This window comes from Abramis brama, assembly GCF_963993115.1.
Source record: "Abramis brama genome assembly, chromosome: 5".
Taxonomy (NCBI): domain Eukaryota; kingdom Metazoa; phylum Chordata; class Actinopteri; order Cypriniformes; family Leuciscidae; genus Abramis; species Abramis brama.
In genome coordinates, this window is record NC_139967.1 from 1,717,932 (window position 1) to 1,729,610 (window position 11,679).

The 11,679-nt window shown below is 39.6% G+C and overlaps 1 protein-coding gene across 1 annotated transcript; it reads left to right on the forward strand.

Moving 5' to 3' along the window:
* The first annotated feature begins 727 nt into the window (after positions 1 to 727).
* On the forward strand, positions 728 to 7,353 carry LOC311082543 (cytosolic phospholipase A2 gamma-like). The gene is made up of 15 exons (XM_084113419.1): positions 728 to 788; positions 979 to 1,004; positions 1,118 to 1,226; positions 1,317 to 1,459; positions 1,535 to 1,736; positions 2,091 to 2,193; positions 2,276 to 2,416; positions 3,738 to 3,803; positions 3,901 to 3,957; positions 4,827 to 4,955; positions 5,072 to 5,206; positions 5,507 to 5,584; positions 5,661 to 5,815; positions 6,793 to 6,958; positions 7,040 to 7,353. Exons 2-15 carry the CDS (start codon positions 979 to 981, stop codon positions 7,195 to 7,197), a joined length of 1,668 nt encoding a protein of 555 aa, XP_083969545.1. The 5' UTR covers positions 728 to 788; the 3' UTR covers positions 7,198 to 7,353.
* The last annotated feature ends 4,326 nt before the right edge of the window (positions 7,354 to 11,679 follow it).

The following is an 11,679-nucleotide window of genomic DNA, read 5'->3' on the forward strand; positions in this document are numbered from 1 at the left end:
TTAAGAGATAGATAGATAAATTAAGTGTCCCTTTTTTCAAAGGCTGGAAAAATTATCTGTAAAAAAAGAAGTAGGCTAAGTCCTTCCACAGCAGAGAAATTTATATTTTTGAATAAAAATCTATAAAAAAGTGAGACATTGTGGCTTGATTTCTTTTATCAATATTCATTTTTCATGACCAAAATAACATTATGCACAGTGAGGAGCCTACAGGTTACAAGCTTCACATATTCGAAAAATACAATAATAAAAAAAACCCACATTTTTTAATGGCTCGTCAAGGTTGTTTCAGATCAACACCTGCAAGTGACCATTATGTGTCACCGTTGAGACAGGTGTAGGATTGTTTCGAAGCCTCGACACAATATGGCACATTTGCTTCAACTGTTTCATTGTTTCACGAAGCCTCGATCTGCCCATCACTATAAAACAGCATAAAATAAATGCTGTTTACTGTGGTGAATAGATTTAATCTATAAACCTCTAGGGCTGCTTAAGAAAAGCGTGCACACGCAATTATCTAGACTAGATAAACCTGGTTCAAATTAGTGGGATTGCGTGAACTTCAATTACCTTTAATGAAACCGCTTTAGCTCCAATTTATTTGTTAGGTTCATTCAAGTCAGGTGTTGTAGTTTAATCCCCGCTTTCTCCCACGATGATCTAGATTAGACTTCAGTTTCAGAGTCCTATAAAAGAGGCTCTTCTGTCTGATCTGAGAGTTGACGGCTGCTGTGCTGATATTGGTGAAGCCTCAGGATTTTGCTATAGCTTATTATACAAGAACTGTGAGTAGGCTATATGTTTTATTTCTATTTTTAAAAGTAACTAGCAAAAAACAACAAAAAACTTAATAATTGACATTTGAGGTACGACTAGTTTTTTGTTGAAAGAATTGTAAGGTAGATTTCAATGGATTTTTTCCAATTTTTTTGGAACGATAGATTTTAACTTTAATGTTTGACTGTTGTTTTTTAGATGGGAGGATCTAAACCCCAGGAAAGGTAATTCTGCTCAGACTCCTATGACTGTCTCTCTCTATCCTGGATAAATCTGATTAACTTTTCTAAAACGTATGAAATGGCTGTATAAATTCAGCACTGGTCTGTTGTTGCAGTGAAGTGAGAATCGAACACTCTCTCAACGAGAAAGAGAAGGAGTTTATCACCAGAAGGAGAATTGATGTTCTGCAAAGCCTGAAGAAACTTAAGATAAACTGCAGTGAGGTAATATACTTTGTTTATATGCTTGGATATTTATAAATGGCGTTTTAGCTGATGAACATCAATTGTTTGGTCATTTAAACTGTATTTCAGAATGAGGTGCCAAACATTGCATTATTGGCATCTGGAGGAGGAGAAAGAGCCATGGTGGGTTTGCTGGGATCCCTGGATCAACTCAAGAAAACAGGTCTTCTGGATTGTATGCTTTATCTGAGCGGAGTCTCTGGATCCACCTGGTACACACACTCACTCACTCACACACTCACTGAGAGAGATTGTCATAAATGAGAGCATATGTTGTTCCTCTGAAGGTGCATGGCCTCCTTATATCAGGAGCCAGACTGGTCCACCAAACTAGAGACTGTGAAAGACAAGATCGTCCAGAGACTCAGCGGTCCTGCGGTCAGCTGGGGAGATGCTCATGCCAAACTGAAGAAATATTACTATGAGAAAGACATATTCAGCTTGACTGACGTCTGGGCAGTGATGTTCGTCACGACATGTGTGAAAGAGGTCTGTAACTATTCATAATACAACACTCAATGTATGATCTTAATGAGGTGCTCACATTCAGTCTTAAAGTGCTATGTTTAGTGTTTATAATGGCCAAGGAACCTGAAGCACAGGGGAAACAATACTGTAACATTCTTCTGATTACAAACTACTGCAAATCTACATAGTGTGGTCCGAAAGTCTGAGACCATATTGAAAATCATAAGGTTTTTTGAAGTTTCTAGCTTTTTTTTTTTTTTGTGTGTTTTATTTTTTACTTTTTCACTTGAGCTTGTTTGTGACTGAATAAATTGTCCCAGGTCTCTCCAACACCAACATGATAAATAACAGCTGAAGAAATATTTTTCACTTCAGATAGATGAACACACACTCTCAGATCAGTGGGACCAGAAGAGTAAAGACCCGTTTCCAATCTACACAGCGATCGACAAGCACAGCAAGCGGAACAAAGATGCAGGTCTGTGTGTGTGTGAAAGACAGACAGTTAATGTGTTGAGTTATTGGTTTCAGCTGTTATATGGACGTGTTTCTGTCTGCAGACCCCTGGTTTGAGTTCACTCCATATGAAGCCGGTTATTCCCTCACTGGAGCGTTTGTGGAAACATCCAACTTTGGCAGCAAGTTTGAAAATGGCCGTAAGATCAAGAACCAGCCTGAGATTGACATGCTGTACCTGCAAGGTAACACACACTGTTTTAAAGGAGAGTTTATTCCCATTTATAATATCTACCTACTTTAATAAGAGTGTAAAATTGATCAATAGTATCTGGGATTGATCTGGAGATCAGGTCTGTCAAAGCTAAAATATGAATATTAAAATTAGAAATGTTGAAATCATTTAAAAAGCAATTTCAACAATTGGAAATGTATTAACAATAACCTTTATCATTGCTTATTACATGGCTTGGTTGAATTCCACTGTAGAATGCGGTCTTATTTCTTGATCAGACCGCTGCGACGTATAACACACCGTTGCCATGAAAAACAGAGCGTTGCTATGGATGCAGGATTCTAACCGTAGAGACGGAACAGACTATTTTCTTTAGCGGAAACAATACAATCGTTTTTTTAAATCAAACTCCTTTAAATCAATATTTTGTCAAATTATTGATTTATTTGGTGGGTAGCCATGTAATAAGAGGGATAATGTAGAGCGAGGTGGTTATAGCGAATACAACCCCTTCAGGCTGATTCAAGACCCCTCCGCTTCGCGATCAGCCTGTCGGGGTTGTATTCGCTATAACCGCCTCGCTCTTCATCAGAGGTCTTCAATCCTGCTCCTGGAGGGCCACAGTTTAGTTCCAACCCTAATCAAACACACCTGAATCAGCTCATCAAGCTCTTCAGAATCGCTTGAATACTCAAAGGTAGGTGTGCAGAAGCAGGTTGGAACTAAACTCTGCAGGACAGTGGCCCTCCAGGAGCAGGATTGCAGACCTCTGCCCTACATTATCCCTTACATGGTTATTTATTTTTATTTAAAGGAAATGTCATTTTTGCTTAACAATAAGAAGTTAATGACAAATTTTATTCTTCAGTATTAAATATGGCTCCAAGAGTTGGGTGAAGATCCTAATGCAGCTTTGAGGCTAATCCACAATCATACCAAATAACAGGCGAGGATCAAAACCACAGGGTAAACGATCCAGATAAAAACAGTCCGAGATGCAAGAAAATCCAGATAGACATGCAGATGTTCAAAACCATGAGACGAAAAACCAGAAATGAGACCAATACAGTGTAACGCCTACAAGAGTTTTCAATGAGTGAAAATACAGCGCTTATAGGCAGAGCTTAACCAGATAATGAGACACAGGTGGAAGTGATGATCAAACAATGAGTCAGCAATGGGTTCTGGGAATTGAAGTTCATGATTTGAAAGCAGGGAGTCCTCTAGTGGAGATCATAGGCACTCCAGCTGGTGTATATCCAGCTTGCATATTTATTTATACGTTTTATTTATTGTAAACCCTTTTAAACTTGTTAATGTGTTTTCTGCAGCTCTGTGCGGCAGCGCTTTAGCTAATGAAGACGAGGAAAAGACACAACTCTTGGAAAAAATAAAAGGTGCAACTTCATTTGTTCTGAAGATTCAGTTCAGTTTAAAGCTGACAGTCATCAATTAAACTAATTCCTTTTTTTTTTTTTTTTTTTTTTTTCACAGAGTTCTTAAAACATGCACCACCAACCGAAAAGAAGATGGTTGAGGAAATGGAGAAAGGTAAAGCATTACATTACTCTTTAAAGTCCCCGTGAAATCAAAGTCTTTTGGCATTTAGTATAAATGTTAGCATTTAGTATTAGCTGTGGCTGAAATCGGTCATTTGTTCACACATTTACTATCTTCTATATGATGAATGGCACAGTGCACATTATTAGCCTGGTAATACCAATCTCTGCTACTTCGCTTTGCTTTGTAGAAAGAGTCTGGAAGGGCATAATTGAAAAGCATTTTCTTTCTCGCGGGGGCGCTTGTCTGAAGTTTAAAATCATTGGTTACCTGTAAGCCAATCACATAACGTTTGGTTATGGCGTGTGTTATGCGCATGCTCAGCCGCATCTAACTTCCACTGTAAACACATGTATGATGCGAAAACAAAACCATCGAGCGAAATACCGGAGTGAACATGGCTGTGAACGACTTTTGCAGATTATGTGAAGTAAATCTACGCATCCACGGTACAATCAGCGTCTACGTCACGGCTCTCAGCCCGCCCTCTGTTCGTTGATTGGCCGGCTGTTTTGAGGCCGGAGGAAAACTGGGAGATGGGTCGCTATCTCAGACTGGGTACAGAAGCGAACTGAAATTGAGCGGAAGTACGAAGTCTGACGTAGTCAGGCTAGCACATTATAGGGGATACGGAACGATTCAAACCGTGTAAATATGCTTTCCATTGGGGCAAATTAAGTCTGGTTTCGCGCAAGTGATTCAAGTTTCAAGGCACTTCATTGGGCATTTAATGATGAAAAATAAAAGTGAGCCATAATGATGATCACCCGAAAACTGAATGTTATAAATTTGGGGATGGAAAGCACTTCCATTCAAGACATTTTGCACTGATCATGTTTGTTTGCTGTGTGTTTCTTCAGAAAATACAAACTTCCCTCCCATAGACAAAAGTCACCAAGTGCTCAAGGGTCTCGTGGACATGAATCTCTCTGTTTTGAATGGCAAAGATCCGTCAGCCCATGATAAATCCATCAGAACAGCGCTGAACGGTAAGATTTTCCAAAAGTATGCTTTTCAACAACATTTAAATGGTAAACTAAACTCTAACACAAGATGCATAGACCTGCATTAGATTATAAAACTCAATCATGTTCTCATTTCACAGAGATCTCTGAAGGCCAACATCAGATGAGTTTTCAAAAGAAAAACCTGAATCCCTCTGATAAAGAAGCTGCAAAACAGTATATGAAACAATACACTCTGAATTTGTTTAAAGGATTGAGTGATTTCTGGCCTTTTGGTAGGTTGAACTTTCTTTACAATGTGTTGATTTGTATAATGTTTTTTTTTTTTTTTTTGCCAGATTAATGCATAAACCGAAATGTGTTGAAGTCCATAAATCTTCCAGTTAGCTTCAACAAAAAAGGTTTTAACAGACTGATGCCACAGAAGAACCTTTAGACATCCAGTGATGTACTTTAAAGCTTAAACTATAATTAAATCTCAAACTTTCTCCAAAGAACCATATAGTCAACTAAAAACATACACCGAATTTAAAAAGAATATTTACTAAAGATAAAAACCACTGTATGTTTTACAGATCTTTGGGCGAGTATTTTTGATTGCGTGTCACAGTGGATCTGGGGCAGGAAATATGACTTTCTTCACAACATGAAAGGTGAGAACAGAAACTCATAGACAGATGATAACTGGAAATTCATTGTGAATAATATAATAATGTTGTGATCCCTCAGATAAAGCAGTGCCCTCTGCTCTTCTGGAAAGTGAGACGAGAGACTATGAAGACGCTGGACTGTTTATCAACTCATCCTACTTCTCAGTGCTGAGAGAAGAGAGAGACATCGACCTCATCATTTCACTGGACTTCAGTGAAGGTGATCCTTTCGAGGTATTATACGCACAGAGAATTCACTCATGGTTAAAGGAAAAATCCGTTAGAAATCATCACTTAAGCAGTGTCTCAGAATAAGGCGTTTGCAGTTTCTATGCAATGTGACGTCACATGCGTAGGCCCCGCCCATGATGGGTGACTGACTCCGCCCTATTAGCATAGACCCCGCCCCTCAGTGAGCTGTACACAGTCTGCCATGTTTATCTCCTCACCAGAGCATTTAACAGCAGTATTCAAGAAACATTCTTATTAAAGCTACTAAAGTTATTCAGTCGAGAGCAGTGAGGGATTTTCTGTTTTTCTTTAGTTGTTTGATTCATATTAACAGCATATATCGCAGTAGGTGATGTATATTACACTGCTTTCACTTTAATACACAGATCTAAAATACACATGCAGTTTCTTTCCCTGTTTACGTTCACTGATATAACCAGCTGTGTTTGTGAACTGTCAAATACACACAAGGTCATGTCAACAACAGTTTAAGCGCAATGAGACATGAAAGAACTTGGTTTAATACTCACGAGAACTGCAATGTCACGTGAGCGTGACTGGTAGAGATATAATCAAAACCAAACAGACTTTTTTTGCACAAGCTGTAAAGGCTCCGCCCTCTTCTGGAAAGGGGGTGGGTGGACCAGCAGCTCATTTGCATTTAAAGATGCATGTACAAAAACATGTTTTCCTTCCACTTAAAAATCAGCATTTACAACATGGTAAAATAAATTATCTGTGGGGTATTTTGGGCTGAAACTTCACACACATTCTGGGGACACCTGAGACTTATTACATCTTGTAAAAAAGGGGCATAATGCTGCTTTCCCCCCTCATGACATTCATAGTGACCATGGTCACACTAACCTAAAATGTGTCCTAAAATTTAAAAATAAGTGCATGGGTTTATCTAACCATATTTATTTAAAACAGTCTGTCCAACCATTTTAATCAAACAATGTGATCCTTTTCTACCACAGACGGTGAAGAAAGCTGCTGAGACGTCCAAGAAACTAAAGATCCCTTTCCCTGAGGTCAACATTCCCAATGGACACTCCGAGAAACCGAAGGAATTCTATGTGTTCAAAGGCCAAAACACTCCAACCGTGATACACATCCCTCTCTTTAATGAGGTCAACTGTGGAGGCAAGTTATGATCTTACAATGTCCTGAATAAAACTGAAATATCAACTGTGTTCTGATTTAAGTGTGTTAATGTTTCTTCAGATAAAATTGAGGAATGGAGGAAAAAATACAAGACCTTTCAAGGTTCTTACAGCGCTGAGATGATCACTGATCTTATGGAGGTCGCTGGAAAAAACATCACAAACAACAAAGACAATCTGCTGGAGCAGATTCATCTGGCCATAAAAATGCACCAATAATGAATGATAAATATCAGTGGTGTCCTCACTGTTTGTTTTAATGCAGCTGATCTGTATAATACCATAACACAGACTGAATTACAACTATGATTGTTGATTAAAATATTGTATTACTTTGCTTCTATTCCAATAAATTTATTAATAAATCGTTGTTCTAAAATAAGGTTTTGTCCTGGTCATTTGATATCAAACAGCACAAATGCTCATTATTATGAAACTGATAGTTATGGTCCTGGATGCTGATTGGACAATCCACAGTTCAAGTGTACAAACTCATAACCCTTTATATTTGACCTTTTTTCTAGTATTTTGAATATTCAGTATTGGTGCAGACACACAGACACACACACACACACAGCTGGGATGATATATTTTATATAATGTTGGCCTATATAAAGGACAAAACGTGAAGATGGAATGATGTCCACAAGAGGGTGACAAAGTCCAACCTTCTCTGCTTGGAATGGCAGTATTTCGTTTTTTTCAATTGCTAACATATTTGCTAACATAATCTGTAGTCCCATTTCCAAAACTCTTCTCACATTCAGTGAAACAGGACCAATCTGTGAATCATTTTTATTGCTTTCACACAAAATGCATTCAATGACCACATTTCCCAAAATTTAAGAACACTTTTGTCATTCATACTTTACCATCTGCAAAACATGTCTAGTTTTGTTTTTTGTTTCACATCTTATTTAGCAGTTTAGTCAGTCATATTTCCTGTCTTGTCATGTGATTCCCTTGCCCTGTGTGATCCTGCCATGTGACCCCCTTGTCATGTGTCCTATGTTGTCATTGGTTCATTGTTTAATCATGTTCACAGGTGTGTGGTCAAGTCTTTAGTCTCTGGCTGAATCCGAAATCGCTCCCTATACCAAATGGGACAGCCATTTGTAGTGTCCGAAACCATAGTGGACGTTATATTGAGTGCACTCATTCAATCCCACAATGCACCGCAACAACGAGTGTTGGCTACAACCGAAATCAGAATGATGATAAACTCTGTGCATTTCTGCAGAAATTATATTGAAAATTTAGCAGAATATTTACAATGAAATTAAATAATATTGGTTCGGAATGATTTTGTCTGGAAACATGGATCAAGAATTTTTCCCCAAGAATTGTTGGGGAAAGAAGAGCGGCAGAGACAGGGAGGACTAGAACCCTCACAGAAATGTACGTCCATCCATCCATTACATACATTTTCCAAAGTGCTTGTCCTGTAGGGTTGTGGGGAGGCTGGAGTCTTACCCAGCGTCTCGGGTCGTAGGCAGGGAAACGCCAGTTACGTATATAACTGTGAATGTGAATTCCTCCTGACCACCAGAGGCAGTACAAAGCACTAGTTGGGAACGCATATCAACACAGTCATGAGGAATGCCACCCACCTGCAAACATCAGGGTTGCTCCAGAAGGATTGCAGAACTCACATAATGGGAAGCAGTCACGTTGACCTTGAAGCACCGCGCGAAGGTACATGGAGACATTTTGGTTTTGGTGAACGATTGGTTAGTGTTATAAAAATGATTTACAAAGATATGAATAGCTCAGTTTCTCTTCCTTTTGGTACCACACAAAGATTTCCGATTAGTTGTGGAATAAGGCAGGGCTGCCCACTATCCCCACATTTTTTGTCAGATATGTTGTCCACTTTGGTTAGTCATGATTTATCAGTGAAGAAGTTAAATGTATTTGGAAAAAACTTTAACAATCAGTCAGCTAGCAGATGATTATTATTTTATAAAAATAGTTATTTTATAAAATAGTTATTTTAAAAAACAAAGACCAAATCCCTCTGGCTATTTCTCTAGTTAATTCCTTCTCTAAGGCTCCAGGCCTTCAATTGAATTTGAACAAATGTGAGCTCACTACACCCCAATCAAGTTGATTCTTTGTTTAATATTCCGGTGAAAGAAGACCAGGTAGCAGCTTCGCACACATCTGCCAAGGAAACTCCCCGTAAAGCGGCCCAAGACTAAGACACGGCCCTAGTGGAGTGACAAGGAACAACCACTAATAAGGGTTGATGAGATTTATTATTCGCCAACTCTATCTTCTCGACAATCCAGCATGATAGCCTCTGTTTGGACAAAGGTGCACCTTTGCGTACCTCACCATAACAAACAAATAACTGATCCGACTATCTGAAAGAAGCGGAAGACTTAACATAGTACTTTAAAGCTTGTACAGGACATGATAGAAGACACAGAAGATGATACCTCCCCCCATCTGTATCTGAGTGATTGAAATAAGATTGAAAATCTTACACTCACTCACTCACTCACAAACACAATTCACTCACTGACAAGGCATGAAGTTCACCAACACGTTTAGTGGAAGCAACAGCCAACAAAAAATACACTTTTAAGGGCAACCACTTAATATCCGCAACAGCCAATGGCTCAAATGGTGGTGTACAAAGGAACTCTAGAAGCGGTAAGTCCCACACAGGAAAAGGAGTAGAAGGAACAGGCTTTAAACGCCTTTCTCCCTTCAGAAAACTACAAACAAGGTTATCAGACCCCAGGAAAGCACCAGAACCCGGGCCGTGATAAGCAGATATGCAGGGAACATAAACCTTTAAAGTGGAGGCCGCCCTGTTATCATCTAATAGATGCTGCAAGAAACTCAATACTGTCGACACAGTACAGTGAACTGGGTCAGTTCCTTGATCCCCCCACCAAGAAGAAAATATCCTCCAACGAGCAGCATAAAGTTGTCATAGTTGTCAAGGAGCCCTAGCATTGCCGGTAGTGTTCACTACTGCTGGTTCACAATCCATTAACTACTATCCTTAACTATCCTCTTAAAGGATGTTAAGAGCCTAAAAGCAGGTTTAAAACTTGCCCCATTGAAGTCAACAGGATGCAAATTTTAAAAAGAGGATAACACGGTGTAGGCAACACCGATTTTTGTCGTTGTTCTCTGTACTGACAGCACTCCAAATTTACAAAAAAATTAGCTCAATGTTAAAATTGACCGGAGTTCTCCTTTAAAGGTTTCAGCTTACCTCACATATCTTCATGAATTTTGAAGGAATCTCTCGCATGTACCACGGCAGGCCAAGCAATGCTGCAGTCCTCATCCTTTTGTTTGTTGTCTGTAAATTAAAGGATGGTTAAAGTACCAGCTTTATTGGATCAATCCTTTGTTTTTCTTTATTCGTTTATCCTTTCTCCCCCTCCCTCTGTCTTGTTTTTAGAAAAAATAAAAACATTCATTTCAAATTTGCACATTTACATTTGTACACTTTTGTAATAATTTACCAGTGATGTGGTGCAACAACAGTTGTTTGTTACCTTTTTGTTCAGCACCAAAATAAGATTTAATAGTGGGTGTAACACGCTCATGGCACTTAAATCAGGAGTGTCTAAGGGTGCTTTCACACTGGCAGTTTAGTTTAGGGGGCTTTCACACTGGGCTCGTTTGCTGCGGTACGAGCCTGAGCGCGATTGTTCCCGGCGCTCCCCGCAGCGTTGGTCTGGTTTCACACTCAACTTGATTCTATCGAACCCTGGTGCGTTTGCGTGCATATTACGTCATGGCAAACGTTCATGGCGCATGATAGAAAACAGAACATGGGGCAATATATTGTGTTTTTTATTAATTCGGTGCTATTATGCGCAGCTGAGTGAACAACACAGGTTTACTGTGTGTGTGTGTGTCGCATAAGGTGACCTTCTGCTGCTTGCAAACGGACTCTTTTAAGGAGACTTTGTTGCCCTGATTCCACGCGCTGTGCACGAATACACTGCAGGCTCACTCTCGCTCGTATCCAAGGTAAATCTTCAATGCCATCATCCTGGACATGTGTTTTATTTAACTAAATACATCATAATCAGCTAAAACGCACAAGCACGCACCCAGTTTTACAGGAAGTAAAGTGACCTGCGCATGCGTTTTAGCTGATTATGATGTATTTAGTTAAATAAAACACATGTAAGGGATGACAGTGTTGGTGATTTACCTTGGATACGAGCGAGAGTGAGCCTGCAGTGTATTCGTACACAGCGCGTGGAATCAGGGCAACAAATTTGGAAATCCACTGTCTCCTCAAAAGAGTCCGTTTGCAAGCAGCAGAAGGTCACCTTATGCGACACACACACACACACACACACACACACACACACACACACACACACACACACACACACACACACACAGTAAACCTGTGTTGTTCACTCAGCTGCGCATAATAGCACCGAATTATATTGACCCACATTCTGTTTTCTATCATGCGCCGTGCACATTTGCCATGATGTAATATGCACGCAAACGCACCAGGGTTCGATAGAATCAAGTTGAGTGTGAAACCAGGAACAATCGCGCTCGGGCTCGTACCGCAGCAAATGACCCCAGTGTGAAAGCACTCTAAGTCTGCTCCTGGAGGGCCAATAATGTATTGCAGAGTTTAACTCCAACTTGGTTCAACACACCTGCCTGGAAGTTTGTAGTGATCCTGAACACCTTGATTAGCTG

Coding starts and splice junctions, on each gene's coding strand:
- LOC311082543 (XM_084113419.1), top strand. CDS start 979: ATGGGAGGATCTAAACCCCAGGAAAG. Junction 1,227..1,316: donor TTAAGATAAACTGCAGTGAG/GTAATATACTTT, acceptor ACTGTATTTCAG/AATGAGGTGCCAAACATTGC. Junction 3,804..3,900: donor ACTCTTGGAAAAAATAAAAG/GTGCAACTTCAT, acceptor TTTTTTTCACAG/AGTTCTTAAAACATGCACCA.